Source organism: Fomitiporia mediterranea (genome assembly GCF_000271605.1).
Source record: "Fomitiporia mediterranea MF3/22 unplaced genomic scaffold FOMMEscaffold_1, whole genome shotgun sequence".
Taxonomy (NCBI): Eukaryota; Fungi; Basidiomycota; class Agaricomycetes; order Hymenochaetales; family Hymenochaetaceae; genus Fomitiporia; species Fomitiporia mediterranea.
In genome coordinates this window covers 8,306,243-8,333,865 of record NW_006760386.1, presented here as the reverse complement: position 1 = coordinate 8,333,865, position 27,623 = coordinate 8,306,243, and the positions used below count along the sequence as shown (strand labels likewise).

The window sequence follows — 27,623 nt, the reverse complement described above, 5'->3', positions numbered from 1 at the left end:
GAATGAAACACTGGATGTATGTTATGATTCCTCATTTCCCTAGGTAGATCTAGTTCAAATGCCTTGTTTCCTGCATTCTGGATTATTCTGTAAGGTTCTATATACTTTGGTACTAGTTTCCTTACTCACTGTCTAGGTAAATTCATGTTCTTTGTGGAAACATACACTAGATCATTTAATTCAAAGGGAGAGGGTTGTCTGTGTCTATTAGTGTGTCTAGTTTGCTTTACCCTTGCCTGAAGGATTGTATTGTGTGCCTGTAGTATTGCATCCTTTACTTTCTGAGCATAAGTCCTAACTCTAGGATATTCATCCTTCCTAGGGTTGTTCTATATCAAGTTCCTTGGTATCTGACTATAATTTAGAAAGAATAGTACATATCCTGTAGTTTCTGACCTTACTGTATTGATAGTGTACTTGATCATAGGTAGTTTATGTATCCAATCCTTTTGTTTAGGAGAAATACACTGTCTGAGCATCTGAGTAATTGTTCTGTTCATTCTCTTAGTCAATCCATTGGTTTGTAGATGATATACACTTGATAGCTTCAATTTAATACCTATAAGTTCATGTAATCTTCTCTAAAACATACTGGTGAATAGGGAATCACAATTGCTAACAATGTAATTAGGCAGTCCATACAGTTTATAGACGTTTTCAAATACTATCTCTGCAATTTCTCTTACTCTGTATGTTTGCCTAGTAGGAATAATGTGTACCATACCAGTTAATAAACAAATAACTGTACAAATCATATCAAAAGGTCCTAAACAGTTCTTCGATTCAGGAAAAGGTCCAACAAAGTCCACTCCTATGCCTTCCCAAGACTTACTAGGTACTGAGAGCAGATGTAGTAAACCAAACAGTTTCTGATTGTTAGGTTTACTGATCTTGCATGTATGACACAAATTGCAGTAGGAATTAATGTCTATAATCATATCTTTCTACCAAACTTGTTCTCTAAGATATGTAAGTGTCTTTTGAGGTCCTAGGTGTGCCAAAATAGAATGTGCATACTCTATTACAATTTCCCTAGTGTTTCTGTTGTGTATTAGAATTCTAGGTATGTAAAGTATGTACCTCTCACCCTCCTAGCAAAATATGAGTCCATTTTCAACATGAAAATTCTGAAAGTACTTTGGATCTTGTAATATCTGATTAAAGAAGTTATCCTCATGATATCTGCCTTTGAGACATTCTGGGAATTGTAAATCTAGTGAAGATTGAGCTATAATATCAGGTAACTACAGTTCAATCGAGTTCCAGAGTTGATCAGTAGTGTTCTTTGGTACTGGAACGTTCTGATCATTAATTTCCAATCTAATATCATTGTCTGAATGTCTGGATCCTTGCATATCACTTCTAGTGTCTGGTACATTCACAGGTGAATTTATTTCATGTAAATCTGATTGTTCAGTGTCCTGAGACAGTGTTTCTGATACCTTACTATGTATATCTGTTTCCTGATCTTGCTCTGCTTTCTCTGGTATTGTAAACCAGCTTCTAGTTCTTGTAGCAGGCCTGCCCTCTGTTTGAAGGTCTGTCTGTAAGTTTCTGGCACATCTAGTAATTAATCTAACCTTTCTGCTACACAGTCAACTTGTAATCAATCCTCTAGGTGGCTTTTTCCTTACTGTTACTAGTCTAGCCTTAATATATACAGTATCCTGTATCTCTAACAGCTGTGAAATATTATTCCTGACTTAATTAATCCTTGATAGATCATCATCATTGAGTTCCAATGTATATTCTTACTGAGATCAAGTTGTTCCTGGTAGATCTCCTGAGTATATGTGTGATAATACATCTGCAAGAATGTTTATAGTGCCTGGAATGTATTTTACAGTGAAATCAAAGTCTAATATCTTCTCTAACTATTTAGCTTGTCTTCTACTTAATACAGGTTGCCTTAGAATGTGTTCTAACACTCTGTGATTAGTATACCAAAAGAAATACATTCCTTGTAGTAGATTCTTATGTCTTAGTATAGTTTCTACTCCTGCTAGTAATTCTACATTGTGTACTGGGTAATTCTGTTATACAGAGTTTAATTTCACTGAGAAAAACACTACTATCTTGGAATCTTTCCAATCAAGACCTTAGCTAACTATTCCTCCAATTCCTGAGGCAGAAGCATCTGTAACAATGTTGATAAGTGACACATTCTTACTATAGTCCAATACTACTCTGTGATTATGTCTGAAATCTGATACTAGCTTTACTATTTAATCAAATACTTGCTGTTCAGTGAATGTCCATCTGAAAAATGCAGTTTCTCCTGCAATTTTTGATAAAATGCCTGTAGAAATGTATAACTGAGGTATATTGGGTGCTAAATACCCTACTGATCCTAAGAAACCTTGTAGCAAATCTTTATTAGTTGGTACTTTCCATTGTTGAATAGAATCGACTTTATGAGGGTCCATTCTAATGCTTTGATCATCAATAATGTGGCCTAGTATCTTTAATTCTTTCTGGAACAATTGTATCTTATGTTTACTAAGGTAGAATTTCTCCTTGCACAATATATCAATGACGGTTCTGAGATGTCTCATATGATCCTCAATCGTGTCTGAATAAATCACTAAGTCATCTAGGTAGATATCCATCCAGTCACCCAAGTAAGGCTGGAAAATGTGGTTCATTAACACTTGATAAGTGGCTCCACTGTTACAATCACCTAATTACATTACTTCACTAACCATTGTTCCATCCAGAGTGTTGAATATTAATCTGTTTACATGCTCAGAGATTATTCTAATCTGTTCATACATGTCTTTACCATCAATAAGTAATTTATACTTCTTGGAAGCAACTCTCCTCAATACTGATTTGATATCTAGTAAAGGAGATGATAGTTTCTTAGTATTCTTGTTACACTCTCTAAGATCAATGACTGTTCTCAATTGTATAGGGTCTTCCTTGGTCTTTCTAGGCTTTTGAAGTAGTAGTATAAGCATCACATTCGATCCTGTAACTACTTTCCATCTTTCTGATTGAATATAGTCCTTTCTCTTGTTTTACTATTACTCTCTCAAAGGATCCAGACAAGTTGCCCTTTGGAACTTGTACTTCTTATCCTCATCTAGGAGTGGTATAGTATGATTAATGGCTCTAAGAGGTGGTAGAGGCGTTTCTGATGCGTCCTTGAACAAATCCACAGTATATAGCTTAATTTCTTATCTACATTTGTCAATTTCTTAATCATAAGTATTAATAACTTTTGATGAAATGACTGTGACTTGTTCTCCTGTTATTGGTAGAGGTATTACACTCTCAATCCATAGTCTAGACTCATTGAATCCAATAGAAACTTTGTGCTAGAAGAGGAACAGAGTTCCTAGTATAATATTATAGTTATCCAAATTCATAATATTAAAGTACTGTATTGCATTTACTTCTCTGTATTGTATTCTAGCATTGGTACAATAGTTTACTTTCAATCTAGAGCCTTGTACTGTTAATTGGATAGGTAAAGGTTTGGCTAATGCAAGCTTCCTGACACCTATTTGATCTGCAAACTTGGTAGACATGAAATCTGCTAATGATCCTGAATCAATTAATGCTCTCACTAATTCTCTATTGATTTTGATTGTAATTATGATAGGACATGGTATTGATCTCTTAAAGTCCTTAGTATAAGCTGTAGTATGCTCAATTGTATTGAAATTGTTGAAGTTAGTAGTCATGGTGTGAATTTGTACAGGTAAATCATGCATATATGCTCTATTTCCAGATATGGGACACAAGTTAATATTTTCCATGCTTGCAACTGAATACATTGGCTCAAATAATTCAGGATTAAAGATATCTTCTATCTCTAATAGTTCCTGATGATTGTAAATGTATTTGGCTGAATATTAAGCTTGTCTGAGTAGAGAATACCATTCTCTAACATTAAATCTGTTCAGAAAAGTGATTTTGACAGGTAATGTGTACTCATTTCCATTCTCCCAATTATCAATGATTGTAAACTGCGTGTCTGTACTTCTGAAAACATAGAATCAATTGTGTAGATACTTATTCCAGAGTCTCCTGTTGCATTTCCAGTCAAAACAGTACAGAATTCCTTCTATGAGACATTTAGTAATTCCAAAACATACTGTATCATTGTATTTGCTGTAGAAATTGCCATTTCTGTAGATTGATCTCATTCTCCTCTGATTTCTCTTTCTAAGTTCAGCATTTACAAAGGGAATCTTCAATTCTGAAGTGTCAGAAAAGGTTTGTAGCTTCAAATCCAATCATTCTAGACTAAATACTTGTAAAATAGTGTTATAACCAGCTAATGAATTGTAATTCTCATTCTTCTGAGTTGTAGACTTGTAACTATCATCTGGATAATGTATCTGAATAGCCATAGATTGTATTCAAGACATAGAAGATGATGGATCCATTGTATTGTCTGCTATAAGATCCAAATCCAAGTAATTATTGTCTTCCAAAGTATTGGTTAACTTATCTAGAGCAGAATAATTGATATTAACACTCTTAGACAATGTATTTGCATTGGAAACACTGTTCAGCTTTACTGTACTATGTGTAGGACAATCTTTAACTAAATGAGTAGTCTGTTTACAGATAAAACATTGTCCTTTAACTCTCATATTGTCTAGTTCAGCTTGTGAATGCCTTTTCACACCTGTAGAATAAGTTTTCTTACTATTCTCTTACTTATTCTGTCTAGTATCCTTATACTTCGGTTTGTAGTCCTTAGATTGGTCTTTCTCTTTAGGACCTACACTGTTAGACTGTATGTGCTGCCTGTTATAATTATTACAATTATAATCATAATTCCTGTCCTTTGGTCAATTTCTATTATTGTTCCTGTAATTCCTCTGATTGTTCTTCTTCCATCTGTCTTTTCAATGGTCTTCTTTGTTAGTCTGAGGATAGAATCAATCTCTAGTATCTGTATACCATTTAATTCCAACAGCTTCATTTGCTTTCTCAATGTTCTCAAGCCTGTCTTTGAATTCTTCATATAATACTGTGTCTGGATTCAAACAATCCAACTGTAATTGCCTTTGGTACTTAGGATGAAGTCTATCCTATACTCTTCTAGTCAAATCTCTATCAGAAATATTGTCTAGGTTGATTGCTTTCATTTCTAGATTGTACAAATATTCCTGTATGACTCTGTGTCCTTGTTATCAGGTTTACATTACTTCTCTAAAGAACAAGTAGGAGTACTACCTAATTTTATTAAAGGACAAGCTATAGACTTCTATCTACAGAAAATAGGTATGAACAAATCTTGATGGACCTTATCACAATTCTTTAAAGGTCTAATAGACTTTTGTTTCCCCTCTAACTTTACAGAAATACTTAGGAAAGAGTTTAATACAATGATGTTTCATGTACTGATTGACTTCCATAATGAACTTGGTATATCTTTGAAGGTTAGGTTCACCTGAATAAACTGTAGGAATGATAGGTTTTGTACTCTGTATCTGTATCTTCAATTTGAGAAGTTCCTTGTTCCATTTCCTCTTAGTAAGCTTTTTACACTTCTTAGTACCTTCAGAGTCACTTGAATCAATGTCTGTAGGTTTGAATAATGCATCACTATCATTACCATTGTCAGAGCTCAAGTATCCACTCAAATCCAAAGGATCCAAAGAGCTATTGCCTGGATCCAGGTTAGAATCCTACCTTTTTACAATTTCTACTCTCTGTATTGTATGATTCACATAACTCTTTCTTGCAAGGTTGTCTGAGAGTCTCACTAATGTGAATCTACTTGTCTACAGTGTATTTGAGCTTTGTGACTCAGTAGTATCTTGTGTGGTTCTTTTTCTGTAGCCTTTACTATTCCCATTTGTACTGTACTTGATAGAGGGTACAGAACTGTAGCAGAAATTCTTTTCCTCAATCTCTTTGTCTTTCACAGTTTCTGATTTGTCTTCACTGTCATCAGAGGCATCCAGAACTGTAAGTTTCACGTCTGGGTTCAGCCTATTCATTTTAATATTGTGTTTTGTACTGGGTGTATGTAGCAATTCTTGAACATTAGTATAATGGTACATATATACAGGTATTTTATTCTGTAATGTGTCTCCTTGCCCTACTAGGGTGTTGTATCTATTGTAGAAGTCCTTGCCTTGATTTTCTATCTTAGAGCAATACGTTTCTTGCTTGAAACAAACTGGTAATTCCTGAGGAGTTCTGGGAGCCTTACTGTAGCCTTTATTTCTGAAATTCTATTATCCTGATTCTGCATTTTGTCTGTACTCTATCTCCTAAAAATACATTCTTTGTACATTGGAATCTGCTTTGCTGGAACTGTCTAGTTCTACCTGACTGTAATTACAAATGTCTGGAGCTTTTCCTTTATTTGCTCTTACACTTTTCTTATTACTAGGTACAGGTTTACCTGGATCTTTCTTCCAAGAATGTGTGCTTTCAAACTGTAGAGTATCCTTCAATTGTTTGGGCATTTTTTTAGTAGCTTCTGAATATCTAGTACATATCTTCTAATATATCTATTCAGCTAAATTGTCTCTAGTTAATTTAGATTGATCTGTTGTGTCTAGTTAATTTAGATTGATCTGTTGTGTCTAGATCAATAATTCCTTCATGTTCCTAATACATACTATTGTACTTATGAGTTCTCTTGTTCAATTCCTTAATATCAATTCCTTGATTGAATGGACTGGCTAGCCTACTTATGGCTTTCAGTGTCTCTAGCCTATGGACATTTCTAAATGTCTTTCTAACCTTCTGGAATGTTTCCTACTGTAAGGAAAGTGTTATTCCTTTACTAATACCCTTGTTCTTACTGACAGAATCCTCAATGCCAGGTTCCTAAGTATTTACACTCTCTGTACCACTATTCTCTACTTCTGTGAGCCTAGTAAGGTAAGCACTTGCTAGTGTCTACTCTACAGTGTGCATTAGTCTAACTATATGCACTAGTACAGGTACATGCCTTTGTTCTATGTTACTAGTATGTAATAGTTCATTAGGGTGCCTCCAGCCTTGTGTAGACAAGGACTTATCACCTGGCAAAGGGTCATCAGATTGTCTCCAGCTCACAGTAGATGAGGACTTATTCTCTAGCATGTTAATAGTAACTTCCAGACTTGGGGGCCCTTCTGGGATTGTCTGCTGAGGCTCAGTAGCTACATTGTGTTTAGTACTCAATAAATAATCTTGTTGTCCATTGTCTACATACTTTGTTAATTCAAAATCTGTAGTGTGTACTGTTTTGAATCTCTCTACATTCAGGGACAGCTACTTTTCAGCACTTCTGAATGACACTTGCCTTCTGTAATGTTGACAAGAGGGTCTCTCTGCATTAAGGGGAACAATCTGTTCACATCCCTTGAGTGTCCTAAGAATTCTAGTAGCTATAGTGAGAGTATATGCATCTCTAATTTAGATTTGCAAACTACTCACTTGTTTCTTTGAATTTGTAGGAGTACTAGGTGATGTGAGAAATGTATTAGGGTGATCAAACCCTCAGTTCTGGTCATCAAAGCCTAGCAGGTTTAGGGAAAGGTGGGTTCAGTCAAAAATGTGTAAGGATAGGTATACTAGCCTTATGTGAAGATTCTCTCTTTACTAGCACACTCAACTACTGACTGGGATAACCTAGTAATTGAGCACCAAGAAGGAGAAAGAATCCCCTAACCCTTAGCTTGAAAACCCTTTATATATGCATATACACATATAGTAGGATACAGGGTAGTCTAGTGAACAAAAAGGAAAACACCCACAAGCACCTACAACACATGTAGCACAAATGCACAGGTAGCACAATCGTTACATTAACTATATAGTAATACTGACTACATTTAATCTATTAACATTTTACCTAGTTTCACATAGTTTAGAACCATACTACTCACTGTCCAGAATGTTACTACTGTCTTAATACTTACTAGATTGACTTCAGATTAGTTTGAGAAGGTAATAATACATTACAAGAATGTTTCCCATATGTATGAGTAAGGTATTTCATTATTTACTTGTTACTAACTATTACTTTTAGTAAGTTCTCTACCTTTTTTACTGATTTTTAGTATTTAGAACTAAATGCTAGAGAGCAAGTGTAAGGATTTACTTTACTAGTTTGTATTTTATTATTACTATATTACTGATTGAGTTAGATCATTACACAGTAGGACCCACAAGCACATATATTCTTATTATAGTTAGTTACACTTTCTCCTCATGTATCTACACATGTATACTCTTATAAAAGACAGTATCAATTACTGAGTAAAGGGGATTCTTTTCCCTAACCCCTTACTTAAGTACTAGGTTATCCTAGTTAGTAGTTGAGTGAACTAAGGGCAATTAGAATTCTCTTGTGAGGAACAGTGAGTTTCCTTACAGAGAGTGTACACAGACTTGGATAGAGGATTGTGCCTTAGGAGTGATTGTATAGGAATGTATGGAACTATTGAAGAAGTTGTTCTGTATTAGCTAACAATGCAAATGTGCAAATAGTAATGCGAAAAGAACAGCGAATGTAAAAAAGGAGGACAATGTGAGAGAGGCAACGTAAGAGGCGGAGCAAAGAGTGGACAGGGTGGAAGGGAGATAAAAAGTTGGGAGGAGAGGGATGAGCAACTGTTGTGCAGGCTATTATATGAAGTGGACCGGCTGCTTACGCTTTACATTGAAGGACGGTGTAGTCACCTAGTTGTGTCGTTGCGGAACCTGAGGCGCAGCGCAGGCATTGCAACAGCAGATTGGGAAGACAAGTGCAGCAATGTTTATTGCCTAGGTTGTTGCAAGCAGAGTGCCTGCTGGCAGGACGTTTGCAAGCGGAGGACTGTACTGGAGAGAACACAAGTGCAACTTGACATCGAACGGGTGGCAGAGGGTTGTAGGAGATGGTGAAGGTCGGAGACAAGGAGTGACGAGAAGAAATGCATCATTATATGCTCTCGATCTTCAGCATGTGATTACATAAGCGCCTAATATTTCTTATATTCTAAAGTTTGTATACACAAAATAACTCTTGCATAATACATACAATACAATTGAAATATATTATTGTAAACTTACATTCAACCTAAAAGTCATTTACACCTTTGCAAAGTAATTAGAGTACTATAAGTACTTTTATATATAATAGAAATGTATAACACAGCTTACTAGATTAGATTTTATGTTTAATATAACTCATATACATATTATATATAATCATGTATAGCTTGTATTATCTTATGTATATATATTACAATAGTTGTATTTGCTTTATATGTTAATTATACACTGTATTTTAGTTTATATACTAATCACAAGAAAGATAGTTTAATATAATATAATTTAAAAGCTCATATATAGAATCAGACCTTTTCCTGATGTCATTCAAAAGTAACTGACTTTAGAGCAGCCACAATCAGCCGCGACGATTCTACAAAACGAATTCAGAGCAAGTACTCAACACTAGTAAACCTGATGCATGTAGTCAGCTATCCTCGTGTCTTAGTCAATTTCTGGTAGCTTGATGCATAATTCTCTGACTCTGTAGTTAACACATGGCCTTCTGTTACACTCTCGTCTGCATACATCAATGAGCAACGAGTGAAGAGTGTGGAAAAGTTCGTGATTATACTCATCAGTGTCATCAAAAAGAAATACAAAAACAAGATTACAAAACGTCCCGCCTAGTAGAATCGATGTCTCCTTACTCTACGATTGTATCTTCGCACATATCGAACCGTCGAGACTGAGACGGATATGCATGTTGATTGTTCAACACAGAAGCGCTCCGAGAGGCACGAGAATACGTATTGGCTGTTCTGATATTCTCCACTGGCAGTAATGTTGGAGAAACCGGAGATGCGTCTGTGCCTCCTAGTAATACTGGTAGGACTATTTGTCTTGGACCGTGAGACAAGCTGATCCGCCCTGCCCTTCCTCTCGTCTGAGGTGAAGACACGTTGACAGGATGACGACTTAGAGGACTTCTGGAAGATGAAGAAGTTATGCGAGGTGGAGACATAGACTGTCTTGCCGACCAAGTAACGACATTGTATAAACGTTCGTGGTGCGCATGTTCTCGACGATGGCTGCTCCTGCGTTCACGTCCAGTGTAGTCTCCATTTCCGTCCACAGTACCCTGATCAAGCGTTCTAACTCTCGGTGCATGGTTCGGCATGTCCGAATCTGATTCACCTGCTGGCATGGAGCGCAAGTAACCAAACTCTCCAGAGCTCGGCAGTAATCCTGGACAGTCAATCGAGTGGACTAGGGTAGCTTGATGTGTAGGAGCACGAAGATTGTGAGAAGATACGACGGGAGCGGGTGCTGTTAGTCGAACGTGGTTCCCTCGAGAAGATGGATGCGTCTGTGAGGTTGGACCACTCGATTCTGAAGAGGGTTTATTGGAGAAGAGCCCGCCGGAGATACTTTCCTGCACGGATATAGGTTTAGGAGAGGGAGGGAGATCGGAGTTTCTGGAAGGATATAGATGTGGAGAATGAGAAGAATTGGGTACTGGTGGCGAATGCTGATGATGCGATACTTGGTTATCCATACTTGAGGAAGACACAGGAAGTTCCGAATCTTCTTCAGCTATAGGAATAGGATTGTACTCTGTATACCCATCCCTAGACCGTTCTCGTCTATCGGTAGTTGCAGCGTTCCCTCTCTCCTCAGCACCCGTACTGGTCCGTGAAATCCGATCGAGTGCCTTTCTCCACAGCGATCGCCGCCTCTTCTTCCCACTTTTGGTCTTCTTATTTGGTTTGCTACTAGTAGTTAAAGTACGCGAGAACGGAGTAGTGATACCACGTTGCTCGAGTTCAGTTTCAATCTGCTCCGCTAGTCCCGCACTTCGCTCTCGTCGTGAAAATCCAAGTCCGTAAATGTAATCATCACCAGTCCCGATCCATTGTCGTTCACTGTCGATAAGTACTTCCTTCTCGACGTCGATGGACACAGAAACGGGTTGATACTTATATTTCTCATCGGGCTTAGAGTGTGAGTCGGAAACGGTTCGATGAGGATGACCTCGCCTCGAATGATTACTTACGCTGAACACATCCTCCCTTATTGCCATCCGCCGAGCCATAGTATCCGTTTCTGTCCCTCTAGATCGCCGCACGATATACATGAGTCCGTCCCATAACTCGCGGAACGTCTCACGGAAGTCGAATGCATGTCCGAGCGACCGCCAACGTGGAGTTCGTACTACGTCATCTTGTGTGAAAGCTGCTGTTTTGGCCAGGAGTGGATCGGGAGTTTGGACGTAGGGTTTGTACGAGAAGGCCTTGATATGTAAGAATGCGAAGATACTGGATCAGGGGATAGGTATACTGTATTTACGGGTGAAGCATAATGTACGCACGTCATTTCGACCGTCTCCAATATTGCACCAATCCCAATGTTAATGTCGTCCGCGGTCCTACGAACCGTTAGCACCTACATTACCTTGAACGATCGTGAACTTACATATATGGAGTCTTTAGTAGCAACCTGTTAGCAAGTTGACGAATGAAGAGCATATGTCTTGACGTCATTCTTCTATCTGCTCCTGTTGTACCTATCTCCGAGTGCGGACGAACAGAGAGCTATTTTCCTCAAGGTATGACCTTTCGGCTCCATCGTTTTTTTTTTTTTTTTCATTTTGCTTTACACATTGTGTTAACTCTCGCGAAGGTTGGTTTGAGTAAGGAGAACGATCGTCGAGCTATCCAGCGCGGTGAACCAGTCAAGAAATGGATGCTTCCTCTGGGTTCTATCAAGTCTAAACCTGGGGTGCGTCATTTGAAAACTACATCACGAATGATTATTCATAGGATTGGATAGGACGGGCTGTACTTCCTTCAAATGATGAAATGGGGCGTATTGCAGTATTGCGTCGTCCGTCCGACGTACGTCAACAACTTTCTTACCTCTATTCAATTAACTGAAAATAAAATAGGACTACTCTTGCTGCTGTCATACTCGACTACGTTGGCCTGTATTGCGAGGACTCGTGGTCACCTGGATGGGGTCATGTATACGTTCGTCGACTTAGCCCATCCATAATCTGTCGAATTTGCTGATGTTTTTATGTTTAGATCACAATCATCGTATCCATCTCGGTCTCGATCGCCATGTACTGCCTCATCCAAGTATACATCCCTATATCGTCGCAGCTTGCGCGCCATAGACCCATACTGAAGCTGTTTGCAGTCAAAGCCGTTGGTGAGCAAATGCGAGACTTTCTCTGTAATTGTAGGATATTCATTTCTGTATAGTGTTCTTGACGTTCTGGCAAGCAACTTTTCTGTCACTATTGAGTACTTTTGGTGTCGTAAAGGGTGTGAGTATCCTCGTTGACTCGTAGCAATCCCGAAGTAGCAGGAGAGGAGTCGAGTGGTTCTACATTTTCAGTGTAAGACATACTTTTATTCGGTATTATTAGGATTGAAACTTACCCAGAAGAGGTACGAAGCAAAACTGACGATGGAGTAAATTGGTACCATAAATAGAATCCGTACGATATCTATAAACCCTGAGTAATGACGTCGGTGAGAGAAGGAAGAGACGTACATCGCTGCTCGTGTTTCTGAAGTGACAAAACTATGAGGATAGCAACATGATATTCACAGGTGCTCTGACTTACGTTTGTGTATGTCCGTAAATGCTTGTTCACAAGCCATACCGAAACGACCGTCGAAGCGAGTGTGAATACTCCACTGACGATCCACCCAATCTGCAGAACGACTCAGTCCAATTCTAATGGGTAGAATAGTAATAACATAAAGCATACATGGTGAGCTAGAAAAGATACAATGTCAATCCAGGCACAACGCGATTGAAGTACCAACGAATACTTACCTTGAAGAACTAAATGTCCATTCTGGATAAGTGGAGGCGACTGTTTCTCCGCCGGTTCATGAAAGCATGTCGCATTGTTCGACATGAAGACAAAGACAAAGAAAAGAAAAAATAAGTCCAAGTAAGAGAGTCGATGTGTATAGGAAAGAGAGTAGCAGTACAAGACTACAAGTAGCCCCTATTTCACGAGAGAAGCAAAGAAAATGAAAGCGGGTTTAGAAATAGAAATAAATATTCATAAATTGGTGTTCGTGTCGTGAGTCGTCGTAAAGTCGTGATATGATTTCAAATAGTCCTGGTGAAGAAAGTAAGGAAAAGTGGTATGTTGGCCGAGGGTCAGGGTGTATGCCAAGGGTCAGACCGACGGGCGAAGTATGTTGTAGATCCTTCCCGTACACCAATTTTGGACCGGAATCTTTTCTAATTACGTAATAAAATATTCCCGTTCACAAAATTCTTAATTTCTCAATTGGAACTTGTATCGATAGTAGAATTGGGTACAACAGCACTGAATAAGTTATCAAGTATTGCCTACCTCCAGCTATAAGACCTATCAGTGGATGGTAAATGGATGTCAGAAGTGAGTTAGCATTGGAACTAAGGAAGTATACATATTCTTACAGTGAAACTTACATGATTGTTAACTTTCGCTAGTAATAAGGAACTGGACGTGCTGATTATGTTTGATAGTGAGTATTATTGCACTATCCTAATAATACACGTCCGTGCAATGATCACGTGGACAGGGAATCTTGACAAAATAGAACAACACGCTATTCCTCGGACTTGATAGGAGATAGAATTAATTCGAACGTACAACTCAGAAGTTTCGCCATCTCGGAGATGTATAATGGCATGGTAGATAGGATGATTATATGCGGCAAAGAACGGGAGGAAGAGTCAACAGGAACGGGATGTGCACGGTTGGTAAGAAAGTGCGGTTGATAAGTTTGTCGGAGATGAATCAGGAAGGGAAGAAATGAAAAAGGCGTGGATGGTTAGTTATACTACTGTAGGTGCGTGCAATGCGCTGGCAAGATAGACTCGGAGAGCAAGACGTCATTCACGAGAGTGGATTAGTCACAGTGACGACAGTGTGAGAATTCATCCGAGTCTGTCCGAATGATCTACGACGGACCGCCGCATTCGGCGATGACACCGATCTTGTTTCCCCGTTCCTCTCATCTTTGCTAGACACCTAAATTATATATACCCATCTCTTGCTGGTCTAATTATTCCTCTTGTCTTTCTCATACCCCATAGACTACACGATGCGCGGCCGTTCGTCGACAGTGTCCCGCACACGCACTCGCTCCGTCTCTTTCTCTGCCCGTCTCGCTCTCGTCCTCGTTATCAATCGCGGTCCGACACTCGAGTCTCTCCCCACGGAAATCTTGCTCGAGATTATTCGCATCGCAGCAACGCTTCCAGCATCGCGTGACTCAAACAAGTTCGGCGGCAGCACAAGCACTGGCTCTGCCCACCGACTCGTCGACGACGATAGCAGCAATAACAGCGATTTGGTTTTGGTGAAAAATTTGAATACCCTGCCACGCTTAGATCGCCGTACACTCAGAACCCTCGCACTCACCTCCCGCATCCTCTCCGGTCTTGCACACACCATCCTTTACGCCCACGTCTCTCTCACATCTACAAAGCTCGCCACTCTCTACGCACGTACAGTCATCGACTGCGCGCATCGCGATATCACTCTCGTCTCCACGACGTCACCCGTATCGCCTACATCTCCGACATGCAGTGCATTCAACGACATTCCGGCTTTATTCGCTGGCAAGTTCACTAATCGTCTTTCTATCGAATACCCGTTCCACGATTATTCCCCGCGTGCGATGAAGACGAGGAACACGATTGCGGAAGTAGAGCGTTTTCACGCTGCTTCGGGTGCGCTTCTCGGGATTGGCCAGTCCGCTCCGTCCGTGCAGTCTCCTGTCCTTGCGTCGCTTCGGACGCTCGTCATCGATTCGTGTATTCTTGAACATCATCTCAGGCAGCATGCGACTTTGTCATCATCATCATCATCATCATCATCACCTTCGACTTCGAGTTTTGCCTTCCCGTTCGTCTCGCCGACACCCTCGGAGCTTATCTTGCACTCTTACATCTCCTGGAACCCGTCCTCCCCATCTTCATTCTCCCCTCTCGCCCCTCTATCGGCGCATCTCACACACCTAATCGTTGCCGCACCTCCACAGAAATGGACTCTACCAAGCACAACTCTTTCCGCTCTCGGCGGCGCACCCAACTTAACGTACCTTGCACTCGTACGCCGGGCAAACGCGAACGAAGATAACGACGAAGACTTCGTCTTGGACGTTGAGCGTATCCTATCTGAGAGGGCTGGGCAGTTGAAGAATTTGGTGTTGGTCATCGTACCGGATTCGGGGTTCTCTGCTTGGAAGGATTCGCAGGCTCCTGTTTCAGAATCAGACGAGGATGAAGCCATGGAAGATGAAGAAGGGTTTGATGACTCCATTCGCACACTTTCGGCTTACCTCTCCCGTACACACATCTGGTGCCGTCTGTCCTCTTTAATCTCTCAAGTCACTGCGACGACAGGCACCAAAGTCAACGTCTCCCTCATCCCCGGTACCTCATCCGCATGGACTCGCGCACTCCACCTAAGCTCAAAGGAAGGTGCGATCTTTTCAAGCAACATATTCCACTCTGCCGGCGATGCAGGGGCAAACCACTCAGATAAGGATTTATGGAGGTGGTCAAGGCGATTCGAGACGTGGCGTCGAAGCCGACAGTCAAAGGAGCGTGGGCTTCCCTTAACTTGATCCTTAACGACTTAGATTTTCTTTTGCTTTCTTCGTTTTCTTACCCGTATTTCCTAGACTTAGATACATACCATCACTCTAGATCTTAGAGTATGAACCTTGTTGACTTTGACACGCTTGCTCGTTCAGGTTGACGATCGCTACTAGTTATTACCGCTTAGTGTACTTTTTTCTTATTCTTCCAAGGTCTCTTTCATTCGCCTGACGTGAGGCCCCTTGGTACTTCATGCTTTTGCTAGTCTACTATTCGTTCTTTCGTATACTAGATTAATATCATGACATGTTTATCTTCACAGTTGTACTTTCTATGGTTGAAACACCGTATGCCATGTTCTATGCAACTCTGTGCTCGTGTACCAGCACTCAGAGCAGACAAGAGGAAACATACACAAGTTTCGTTCTCATGCACACCCATTTATCGTTGAATATACATATATCCTTTTTCCATTATGAACTGCAATAATTAACATGTACAAAGGCTACATTATCAGACGCGTTCATACACGGCACAGTAAGGGCACAAATACGATAGACTATTAATACTCGTGGTTTTGTATTTCTTTAAGGGGTCGGAATTGATTCTGAGCGTCAAGTCCATAACTGAAACACGGTTGCTGACGTGGGGCATCCTAAACGACTTCACACTTCGTACTGTACACGCAACATGTCAGCTAGCTAGTCCGATGAGGCAGGAATGACAATGTGCACCTGAATAACCATAGACACAGGGAATGGCGTGATCTCACTCTTCTCATCCAAGTACTCGACTTCAGGACAGCCACGCTCAGTCTCGACGATCCTAAGTATGAGATCAATTAAGTCAATCGCTCGACTCGATGTTAAATCGTGTGTACCTGTTAAGCGTGCCCATGGGCCCTGTTGCCCTCTGGACATTCTTCAAGGTGAAGATAGCGCGGAGAACCCTTGGAACGATCTGTTATATTGAGCGATAATCATTAAAATTTCAGACAGAAATCAGCAAAGTACAACTCACCGACTCAAAGAACGTCGAATTTGTAAGTCTGCAGAGTAAGAATAAATACCCGACTCTTACCATGCCTAGTGTAATAAGTTGCTTACCCGTACTCCTCCAGACCGAGGAGGGCTTGCCCTGGGAGGTGTCTATAATCAAGAGAGCTAGGGTTGTCTCCAAAAGCCGTCGGCTGAGATTTACTTAGAAAGGACTCGGGCGAATAAACAACCACTGGTACTCACGTCGAGATTCGCTTCCACAATACTAAGGTACACTTTAGCTGGTTCGCCGCCAGGGTTACTCTCTTTCCTCATCAGACTCAACACTGGGGGATTGAGACCTTATGGCACACGTAAGTAATCCAATTGATTAATAAGTAACGGAAGTTGACTTACGGAGTGCTTCACATGCAAGTTGGTATACCTCCTTATCAGCCCTTGCTGAGCCAGTGTTGCACAAGGCTACTAGATCTCTCCGGACGTCCGCCTGCTCGTCCTGCAGGAAAAAGTCCAGAATATGCGAAATTGACTTCGAGAACAGCGAGATTGAAGGAATAAGAGCTCCGAATAAGCTGTTCACGAGTGTTCTCCTATCGTGCATTGTGCTACTAAGAACTTTGGCGAGGAACGTGTCGCTAAAATTGTCTTCGCCGGTATACCACTGCAGAACAGAGTCTGCAAGTTTGCCCACCTACAGATGATAAGTTAGTATTTATAAGCCATCCATTTAGTCGGCCAAAGACGAACGATGCTCCTTTGCGAAAGCCTCTTTAGGTGTTCGCTCAAATTCTCAGTGACCTTCCGAGTAGACCTTGTCGACCTCTCGCGTAACACCCAGTCCATGTACCCATCTGTGTTTATGAAAACAAAGCTAATCGCCAAATCCCAACCAAATCAATAAGCGTTACCAACGAATACCATTCATGACAACTCACTTGCAAACGTCCATGAACATAGCCGCAAATTCCGTATCACGGAATAGACCGCGTGGCGTGTCGTCAGTCTTAATCGGCAGGCCCATGAGTTCTGTCGCGACAAAGTAGACTGGTACAAGGTTAATGACGTCCCGAACAACGTCAATATACTTGACGTTTCTCGAACCGGGGCACGAGATGGATTTTTCCTCGATGAGCTTGCCTGCAATGTGTTCAAAGATAGAGGGATAGTTTCTCCTTTCGATGAAGAAATTGAGCGTTTTGTTGACCTGGGTGTCCAAGGTGAGTTAGATGACGACAAAAACGTTTTCAATGGAGTCGCTTACGAGGTGAATGTCGAGCGTAGTGTCACTGGTCAACTCAACTATCTTCTGCTTCGCGTCGGATTTGTATTCGTCTGGTCTCGCTAAGACCACTTTCACATTCTTGTAATCCCTCAGCACAACTACGGGAGCCGGAGGCTTTGGAGGTGCAAATTCATAATTTCTAACCGGACTATTGACGAGCTTGAAAAGGTATCCACGCATTTCGCTAGGAACCATGAATGGGAAACGCGCATACGTCGACCGAGCAGGATAATATTCTGGAAGAGTGCGGTATAGCAGACGCGTGAGTACACCGCCGTATGCACCGTCATACTTCTGTGGGAAGCAATCTAAGTAGCCCCACGACGTTAGGTTGTAGACTGGTGTTGGGGTGTGTTAGTTCAAACTTACTGGAACACATGGTGTACTCACCGGTGAAGTCGGTCGTAAGGAATCTATCGCCTCTGACGAGAGCAACGGCGTCCGAAAGGATGGCACGAGAGATTGTATAGCCAGGACAAAGCCCTGCCCCAGGAATAGGAGGCTTCGCCTCCTCTGCTTGGAGACCAACATGAAGTTCGAGATTATCAATATCGCCGTAGAGCATCTCCGCAGTTTTCTAGATGAAATGCGTGAGATCGAATCGGGATATTTAAAAAAAAGGTTGTACATGTATTTCTGGGTCCGAGTTCCATTCTTCAAAGCTCGAAAACGGCTTCAGTCCCATAAATTGCCTAAACTCATTCATCTGCATTGACTGTGAGCTATTATCAAAGAGATGGCAAAGGACAAGTATTTACCGTAGCGGTTCCCCATTGGCGCGCTTGCTCAATACCCATTATCTCCACCACGCGGAGGACTTCGGGTATACCGCGTGCCTTAAACGCGCCAGCAGGTGCTGCTGTCGCTGCCTGTATGAGGGCAGCGAGGTCTCCATCATTAAAGCCACCCGTGGATGGATCACGAGCAAGAGGTTGATTGTCCACGCTAAACGGATGATCAGAGGTGATATAGCAGCGCAGATTGAGCGCATCATACTTATCGAACGTCCACTTTCTTACATCCGGATCGGGGCGAAGCTTTTGTGCCAAAGTACGCTCAAACTGTTCTATCGTAATCTGTACCAAATGTTAGCATCAAAGCACCCTAAAATGCATTGATACTGACAGATTTGAAGTCTGTAGTCTCGAAGTACTCTTCGAATGCATGCTCTGTCCAAGCCGTGTCGCGTTCACTGATTGCAGCATGCCAACGGTAAAGAAGGTTGAATTCGAGGGACACAACATTGCCTTCACCCCGAGGGCTCACAGAATGGTCTGGCTCACGCGACTCCTATAAACTGATGAAGCTCTGAACTAATAGTGATGAATGTAGATTCTCGTACAGCCAATGGGTCCAAGCGCCATTCCAAGCCATCCCTCACCAGTCCTAAAATAGCACCGACATAGTCGCCCAGGATAACACGCATAAACCAGCCGCAGTTTACGAGTCTGGCACGTGCAAAAAGTTCATCATCTTGGGCCTTTCTATCCTCGTCGCTCAGGTCTGCAAGCGCTTCGCCAGATTTGAACGTGCCTGATTCGTTGATTGCCAGGAGTTTTGAAGCGATGAACTGCAAGAATTTACCCGTCTTAGAGAATGAATTTAGGAGACACAAAATTCCTCACATTATGATTCCTGCAAAATAAGACGAGTAGAGCTGGTACGCTTGGAGGCATAAAGAGCACCCTTGCGTCCGCAAATACATCCTCCCATAGCCTACCTGTTCCGTCGAATCGCCTTACTTTTTGCAAGTCTGCATCGCTGCTACCGTATAGAGGGCTCAAGTCGAGATAGGAAGATACGTTATTGATGCCCCAGTCAGAATGGCTTGTGTTGAAACACGAATGGATAACAAGATCAGCGAATGCGAAAAACAACGAACTGAGTCCGCCGGGTTGAGGTGCAAACCCTCTGTTGTTCGTTGGTGGAAGCGTCGTATGTCCAGGAATCGCGTCTGGATTTGACGAAGGCAAGATGCCGTTAGTCGTACCGGAGGGCTGCCGCGCCAAAAGCGCATCGAATACGAGACCAGCGTCCGGCCAGCGCGAATACGCATGCGTCGAAGGTACGGTTCGGGCATACGGCTTGCGCGCTGCTCCCATATCAGGATACACTGTGCTATAGCCGGTGCCATCGGCGCTTCGTGCAGCATATGGCCGTCGTGCGTTGTAAGATGGGTCCGAGTAAGGACGGCGTGCGTGGGACTCTGAGTCATGGTGGGCAGACCCATTTGCATGTCCATTGGCATGACTGTTCACATTAGCATAACTTGCAGCACTTGTGGATGGATACGAGTGTGCACCCCCACCAGCAGACAGTGTCGGAATGTATGCAGCAGGTGGATGAGGGAGGTCTTTGTATACTGAGGAAAGGATGTATCAGCGATTCAGAATGCTGAACTGAAGAAAATAAAATAAAAATGCGAGAGTAAAAGTGTGAAATGAGGCCCAAATTGTGCGAGGTAACAAATCAGAGCTTATTGAGTTCTCCAAAAGCGGGGCTGCGGAGAAATATAAATAGCCTTCATGTATCTAAGCTGCAAGATCTGATTCGATTTAACCAGACGGAGTTTAGAGTGCCGATCAAAGATAGACGATGACACAGGAGACCAAATAGTGCTGGGAAGCATTCCACAGGACTGCTTCGCTAGCTGGGAAGCCCCATTATAACTAAACCTGGCAAGGTGGGGGTGACAGCACGTGCAATGCAAACAGGTGAACATGGCATGAGTTAAACACGCGACTCGTGCAGGGACGCAACACGATGGTGACAAACTCAAAGCAGATCAAGGCAGATATTAAGTCAAGTATAAACGCGACTTACGCGTGTCGATGACAAAAACTTGGAGTGACTTCGCGAATTCACTGTCGTCCGGCAGGCGCGACATCAAAACGAGGACCTTCTCGAGCTAGACCGAGCGTTGAGCATACCAACAGATAAACACAAGCTATGACGTACAAACATCTTTCGGTCGTCCATGCCCTCTCCGCCATTGATATTTTTGATTGCATCAATATAAGCAGGCTGTGATGCCACGGAAGGGCGTAGGTCAGAAGTGCATGCCTTTACATTCTCTGGTGGTACACATACAATGTCTCTCAGGCGAAAGCCTGGACCACGTTCAGCAAAGATAGCAACATCTTGTGCACTCTTGTGGAGGACGTCTGCCACTCGGGAGATGGTGCCAGTACTGGTGGCACGTTGTTGAGAACGAGTTCCGGCACCGTCTGTATCGACTGGCGCAACTGAGCGAGCGACAGCATCTGCCGAGTCGGACACGCGCGTCGCAATTGCAGCGACAAATGCCGACATGATGGGAAGAGGAAAGAGGGTGGAATGAGGACGAGGGGAACTATTCCGAGGGCGGAGAGCGCGTCTAAATACATTGAATATTTTATGAGTATTAAACGCACGTGACGCGTCTTTCCTCAAATTCGCTGGACAGAATAATAGAATATCACTCATGAGTAATGTGACATGGGCATTAAATGTCGATCTCTGCAAGTCCAGCTCTTCAATTTTGAGAGACTTGCATAACTCTTGGCATCTTAACTCTAAATTGCTGAAGCCCTTCTGCAAGTGTCTCTGCCAATTAATTGAAGTCACCTAATGTGATGCTTGCAATATGCAGAAACAGGTAGAAGACAATTACAGTTTGAGTTGCAGGGGAGCGTTACAGTCATTAACTGTTCCTTTGAACACTACCATTCCCTTGAACACCCCCCCCTTAACTCTACAACAACTTACTGTAAAATCTCAAAAAAATAGAATTACTTAGAGCTATACTTTTACTTTAAGTATATGAATTTTGAAGCAAAAATATTCAGTATTTATTTGTACAGAAAATCAAAACTGGTAAAAATGAGTGAATTCAAATTATATGACTGTAAACAACTTTTTTTTGAGATGCTTCTGCTCAATAATTCAAATTTAAAACTACATATTTGTATTCTTCTGTATCATAGCTACAATTTTTATCTTTTATTATGGATATTGAGTGTGTATTTAAATTAATATTGAACAATTTGTTGAGACTACTCTAAAAGTGTGACAGCTGAAAAATGATCAGTATAAATGACCTCATTACTCAAAACACTAGGTTAATGACACATTAGTAAAGCTATAGTCTGTTATGCTAAATACACTTTTTTTCCTCTTGTTTCCTCATTCTCTAACAACTCTACATTCATGACAAAGTCTGCTAAATCTAAATTACTACAAAGAAGAGAAGGAAAAGAAAAAAAGAAAAAATATTGTTACTACTATGGAAATGTATCAGGCTGAGCTAGAACAGCCACTAGACAAGCATTGAGGGCTCTGAAAAATTGCTAACATGTTTGAAGGAGTGACAATAAGTACATTAAGAAATAGGGTGGCTGGAAAAAGGTCTATTTTGGAGTTTAATACTTTAAAGACAAAGCTAAGTAAGGAGGATAAAACAGTACTTACTTAACTAATACAGATTTCTTCTGACTGAGGCTGCCCCTTCACTTGTAATAATGTTTGACATACAGCAAACTGTTTGCTTGAGGCACAAAATGGACTTGAGTACTTAGAGTGTGGACCTACATTTGTTCAGCAATTCCTTGAGTATTACTATAATAAATTAAAGACTTACTAGAGTTCTCCCCTGAATATTCAACAAGCAAACAGATTAAACCCTACAACTGTTCATAAGTGGTTTGACATTGTAGAGGACAAAATTATAAAGAAAGGAGTCTTACCTGAGAACATATTTAGGATGGATGAGTCTGGGTTTTCTTTAACTAATAATAGTATAAGGTATGTTATTAAAGCTAGAGGGAAAAGGATTCAGCACAAGCAAGGAGGGGCAAATAGAGAGACTGTAACTGTTATCATTACAATCTGTGCTAATAGTACTTACCTGAAGCCAGTTATCATCTTCAAAGGTCAGAATATCTGGTCTAAATAGATAGAAAATAATGTTGTAGACACTAGGTAAGTAAACATACTTTCTAAAAGAAAGAGACTAACTTGCCTAATAGGTTTACTTGCTCTCCTAATGGCTGGACTGACAGTGAAATTGCTCTAGACTGGTTCTAGAATCAGTTTGAGCCAAGTACAAGAGAGTAGGCAAATGGACATACTCAAGTTCTTATTCTTAATAGTTATAACTCTTATTACTCTCTTAACCTTCTTAATGTAGCTACTATAAGTAATGTCTGTATTCTTACATACTTACCTTATTGTATACATACATTGTAGGGCTTGGATGTAGTGTGCTTTGCCAAGATGAAACAGATTTGGAGAAATCTTATTAATGAATTTGAAACACATACATTACAATGTGTAGGAAAGTAAGACTTTTTAGGACTGTTTGGAAGAGTATTTCTACTTACCTTTGACTAGTATACTATTCAATCTGCCTTCTGTGTCACAGGAATACATTCATTCAACTAGGATGTTATTTCTCTAGAACAGTTATAACTAAGCAAAGTTGGTTCTACATCCTCCTCCTTTCCCTTACTACTGTCTACTCTAGTCTGTCATATTATAACTGTATTTCACTATCAGCCTCTAACAAGCTTTAATGTTAATGTATTAACACACCTACTAGTAACTACACCTTTTATATTATTATCTTACATTTAAGACTGTTAAAACACTAGTTCTTATAGTAGTAGTATTATTACACTACTACTACTACAGACCTATCCAGATACTAGCTCTTATAGTAGTAGTATTATTATGTTGCTACAGGTTCCTATTATTAATCTAGTAATTGATCCACCTCTGTACACACTAATAAAACAAATACACTTAATATACTTATTACTAGTAATGTTAGTGTCTAGAAGTTTTCTAGTAAAGAAAGAACAACTTACCTCTTTAGAAACACTTCCACTACTTGTACTAGAGAAGGTTCCTTCACATCTTAAAGATCCAGACTAGAAACTTATAGACCTGTACTTGAATCAGTTAGTAGGACAAGAACTTAGAGTAGAAGTCAAGAAACTTACTAAGAACATTACTCAGACATGTTAGTACATCAAAATCAGCTGTAGTATTATAGAAGGGGTTCAAGCACAGCTTGTTCTAGCCTCTCTTCTTAATGCTAGGCTCCAGAATACTCTATACAAGAAGGAGAAAGGAAAAACAATAGAGAACTTACAAGTTTTTAATAATAGAATACTAAAGATTATGACCTCAGATGAGACCAGGGAAAAGCTCAGGCAGAGGAAGGAGTTGAAGGATAGAGAGGAGAAGGAGGCTCATACATGAAAGAAGGAGGCTAAAAGGAAGAAGGATGTTAATGATACAATCAAAAGTAAATAGAAACAAATCAAGACATACTATAACAAAGACCTTACCAAATAGTAAGATGAATGTACTATGTGGAAGGAAGAGGGGCTTCTAAAGGCTTACTAGAGCCCTAGACCATCTAGACCAACAAAGAAACAAGTCCAGGAGTGTCTACTATGAGAGAGGGGCATAGACAGTACTATATACAAAGAAGTAGTGTTTAAATAAGGTGAATATAACCCAGACCTGTGTAAGTGTAATGAACAAGGCTGGAAGTGCACCTATAGCTGTAGATAAAGTCATAAAACAATTGTGTGTACAAAATAAAGTAAGAGGAGCATACTGAGAGTGAACATAGGAGCACAAGTTGAGAGTATAAGGGTGAGGAGGATGAATGTGGGGTGTTCAAAGGAGCAGTTTTTGTGACAAATCCTCTCATTTTTGCTACATTCATTTTAATTTTTCTACAAATCCTAATGGCCTGAAAAAATTCAGGCATGCTCTTATTGCCATTTAATTCCTAATTACAGCTTAATTTTTCCTAATTTTTTGTGTAGAGTAAAATACAATCAAATTTAAAGTTGGTGTTCAAAGGAACGGTTAATGACTGTATTACCGATTTTGCATTTTTTGCCAGACGGGACGGACACGGAGAGTGTGAGGACGGCACAACGGAGGAGAGCTGTGTTGGCGATAATCGGTTGCCTGTTTTGTTTTTGTTGGGTTGTAGTCAGACATTTCTTTATTTCAAACTCCGACGCGTTTGCAAGTGCCAACAAGTGGGTTCGAGCACTTGCAGACACTTGCAGAGAGTTGCACGGATTTACATCTCTATTTGGTATATATTAAGGTACGTCCACTTTGCTGAGCCACCCCAAAATTTTCCAACTGTCCTGCAAGTGCTCCTGCCAATTAATTGAAGTCACCTATTTGTAGCAATTGCTTATTGTGAACCTGCTCCTTATTACAGACCGGAAGTACCAAACCTCCGACTCTGTCCAACTATCCGTTTCAGTCGTATCTTCCCCCCTTCTTCTCGGCCGCCAACGTCATCCGCACAAAACCATCAGAAAGCTAATAGACCACCAACACATTCCAAAATAGGTCCAAGAACTCCTCGTGCACTGCCTCATGATGCGTCTTTCCATTGCTGTCTACTGACTAAAAGTGAAACATAACGCGAAATCAACTACATAAAACACAACCCCGACTGTGACTGACAAAATAGCCACCCTGGAGCAGAGCTCGTTCTGTCCTAAAGGATGCAGTCTAAACGACACGAGAACGCACTTGCCTTGGCTTCACAAAGTTCACACTTGCCTTTCTCGTCTTTATTATCATTGCCTCACTTCCGATTTGGCCTGACTCAGCCTCCGCATATACCCTTTCGAAGCGAGCGGTAGGCGTTCATCAACCGTCGCTCTCAAAAGTCGTTCTAGGCGTCGAACTTACCCCTCACTTTATGTGGCCGCTCATTTAAGTTGCGCCGCACTCTCCGCGGTCGACTTCCTTGATCAACGAGCATATCTAGACTGATTAACTGAGATATGGCATGAAATGTCTTGAGCTTTCCGGTTTCGGGATACAAGGCGTATTGTACTATTCTGGGTACTTACCCAATATGAGGATCGAGCCCATTTGATATTGAGCCTCTCCACAGCGCACGCGCAGCATCCATCAGTAGGGATCCGAATCGTACCGTACAGTACGGTTACGACCCGTTTCGGTCACGGTACGATCTGTACTCGTACCGGACTTTGAGTCACCAAATACGGCTCGTATAAGACGGGCCGTATCCCGTATCCTATTAGGCCAAATACGGCCGTATACGGCCGTATACAGAGTACGGACATCCAAAGAAGATTTTCAGTATTAATAACATGTCTAGCACAATTTATAACTATTTCTTCTCTTTGTATACCTTATAATATACCTTTTATACATAAAAACACCAAATTTAGCTAATCTTGGGGTCAATGTATTAATATTATATTATTTATCTTCTCAAAATAGTTAGTCATGTGACTATCTTTTATTACTTCATACAAATTATATTTCAGATTTACTGAATATATTGATGAAAATGGGCATAACAAGTGCTAATTTGATAGGGACATACATATAAAGAAATAATAGGCCTTTTTAACGATTTTAAAGTATATTAATTATTTCTTTCTATTAATATAATATTAAATTTGTATTTACAAGCGTATTACCGTATACGGCTGTATACGGTACACACCGTAGCCGTACTTGTGTCCTAGAACTCAAAAAACGGTCGTATTTTTACGACTGTACCCCGTACAGGCCCGTACAGAGTACAGTCGTACCCGTATACGGTACGCTCGGATCCCTATCCATCAGTGCATGTTCCGCTCATAAATGAGCACCTCGTCGAACAAACACTGCCCCTCATCACAGCATCCTGGATTCCTAGCTTACAGTTCTTTTGTTTGGCATTGCTCTGTTCACTGCCAACTAGACATCAAAGGAGAGACAGTGGATAAAAAACCGTGATTGAGAGTCTACAGCCTCTGCGCTGCCTGATTATGCAATCCTTAGGTGAGGCATCTGATCTTGAAAAGCAAAGGATATACGTTTAGTTAGTATCCTCCCGTTGGCTGTGGGAGGAAGTACACTACGATTAGCTCCCAAAGGAGGAAAACCCAAAATGTGGCCTTGCAATCGCGTAACTGCTGCGTGCAAAGTTATTCTTTACTCTTTAATGTGGTTAACTGTTAGCAATACACTACAGGAAGCACTTCACGTTCTTCCTTCTGTTGACATGTCAAAGCAAGGTTCTACACGAAGAACAACATTAACTCATCACTCACACAAAGATGAAGGGGCTCCTCACAGTCATCAAGTGGGTCCATGCCCCAATCACCCACGCAAAATTACGCCAGTCACCATCACCTACATAGGCTGGGGAATCTTCCTCGGTGGCGTCAATGCTTCTTGCAAACCTTTTCTTCTCCAAAATTCTATCACCAACCTCCTGTCACTCGGGCGGCAACCTGTGGAAGACTTATCTCCAGAAATCACTGCAAAGTATATTGATATTGCTAATACAGAAGAAACGGACATTAATGTCATACTCGACGAGGCTTGTCGTTTTATCAATCTGGGCACGAGAGGATCTAACAGGATCTTAGTGCATTGTCGTTCTGGGCAGTCCTGGTCACCTACAGCGGTTATAGTCTATTTGCATCGCTTCAAAGGCCTTGCAATGTTCCATGCCTTCTACTTTGTCGCGAGGAAACGCCCACTCATCTGGCTCAACAAAAGCTTCCAGAAATACCTCATAGTTGAGTCCGCCAAGGAGAAAGGTAGCAAAACAAGACCCGAACATTTCGTCCTGCCTGGAGACATCTTTGACGAACTCCCCCCCAAAATTCGCAAGAACAAGGAGTATCTAAGTGTAAATAAGGAAAATTTGGAGAAAGAGCTAGGACTGTCACTGAAAGTAAGTAGAGAAGGGAGTAGAGCCGATATCAAGATTGATTTCTCAACTG

The 27,623-nt window shown here is 41.1% G+C and overlaps 7 protein-coding genes across 7 annotated transcripts; 4 read left to right on the top strand and 3 right to left on the bottom strand.

Moving 5' to 3' along the window:
• Window positions 1–9,507: 9,507 nt before the first annotated feature.
• FOMMEDRAFT_164999 (uncharacterized protein) lies at window positions 9,508–11,483 on the bottom strand (the record flags this gene model as incomplete). The annotated part of the gene is made up of 3 exons (XM_007262277.1): window positions 9,508–11,258; window positions 11,312–11,368; window positions 11,416–11,483. 3 exons carry the CDS (start codon window positions 11,481–11,483, stop codon window positions 9,647–9,649), a joined length of 1,737 nt encoding a protein of 578 aa, XP_007262339.1. The 3' UTR covers window positions 9,508–9,646.
• On the top strand, window positions 11,471–12,295 carry FOMMEDRAFT_72464 (DUF300-domain-containing protein; the record flags this gene model as incomplete). Its single annotated transcript, XM_007262276.1, has 6 exons — window positions 11,471–11,548; window positions 11,623–11,721; window positions 11,773–11,837; window positions 11,888–11,969; window positions 12,027–12,153; window positions 12,207–12,295. Coding segments are annotated over 6 exons (540 nt in total), but the record flags the coding sequence as incomplete, so codon positions are not given.
• A 159-nt stretch (window positions 12,296–12,454) lies between these two features.
• Window positions 12,455–12,874, bottom strand: FOMMEDRAFT_151225 (uncharacterized protein; the record flags this gene model as incomplete). Its single annotated transcript, XM_007262275.1, has 4 exons — window positions 12,455–12,517; window positions 12,575–12,664; window positions 12,722–12,729; window positions 12,790–12,874. The coding sequence occupies 4 exons, from the start codon at window positions 12,872–12,874 to the stop codon at window positions 12,455–12,457; spliced, it is 246 nt and encodes an 81-aa protein (XP_007262337.1).
• An 889-nt stretch (window positions 12,875–13,763) lies between these two features.
• On the top strand, window positions 13,764–15,887 carry FOMMEDRAFT_16772 (uncharacterized protein). The gene has a single exon (XM_007262274.1). It carries the CDS (start codon window positions 14,061–14,063, stop codon window positions 15,588–15,590), a length of 1,530 nt encoding a protein of 509 aa, XP_007262336.1. The 5' UTR covers window positions 13,764–14,060; the 3' UTR covers window positions 15,591–15,887.
• A 219-nt stretch (window positions 15,888–16,106) lies between these two features.
• On the bottom strand, window positions 16,107–21,156 carry FOMMEDRAFT_101793 (heme peroxidase; the record flags this gene model as incomplete). The annotated part of the gene is made up of 21 exons (XM_007262273.1): window positions 16,107–16,241; window positions 16,299–16,389; window positions 16,445–16,524; window positions 16,585–16,612; window positions 16,671–16,753; window positions 16,806–16,903; window positions 16,959–17,253; window positions 17,310–17,433; window positions 17,498–17,766; window positions 17,824–18,182; window positions 18,235–18,421; window positions 18,473–18,550; window positions 18,603–18,789; window positions 18,841–18,920; window positions 18,970–19,134; window positions 19,187–19,414; window positions 19,470–20,206; window positions 20,668–20,752; window positions 20,803–20,868; window positions 20,935–21,014; window positions 21,057–21,156. 21 exons carry the CDS (start codon window positions 21,154–21,156, stop codon window positions 16,230–16,232), a joined length of 3,432 nt encoding a protein of 1,143 aa, XP_007262335.1. The 3' UTR covers window positions 16,107–16,229.
• A 1,414-nt stretch (window positions 21,157–22,570) lies between these two features.
• Window positions 22,571–22,908, top strand: FOMMEDRAFT_73343 (uncharacterized protein; the record flags this gene model as incomplete). Its single annotated transcript, XM_007262272.1, has 2 exons — window positions 22,571–22,767; window positions 22,851–22,908. Coding segments are annotated over 2 exons (255 nt in total), but the record flags the coding sequence as incomplete, so codon positions are not given.
• Window positions 22,909–27,040: 4,132 nt separating this feature from the next.
• FOMMEDRAFT_49905 (phosphatases II) lies at window positions 27,041–27,418 on the top strand (the record flags this gene model as incomplete). Its single annotated transcript, XM_007262271.1, has 1 exon — window positions 27,041–27,418. A coding segment is annotated over one exon (378 nt), but the record flags the coding sequence as incomplete, so codon positions are not given.
• Between the last annotated feature and the right edge of the window lie 205 nt (window positions 27,419–27,623).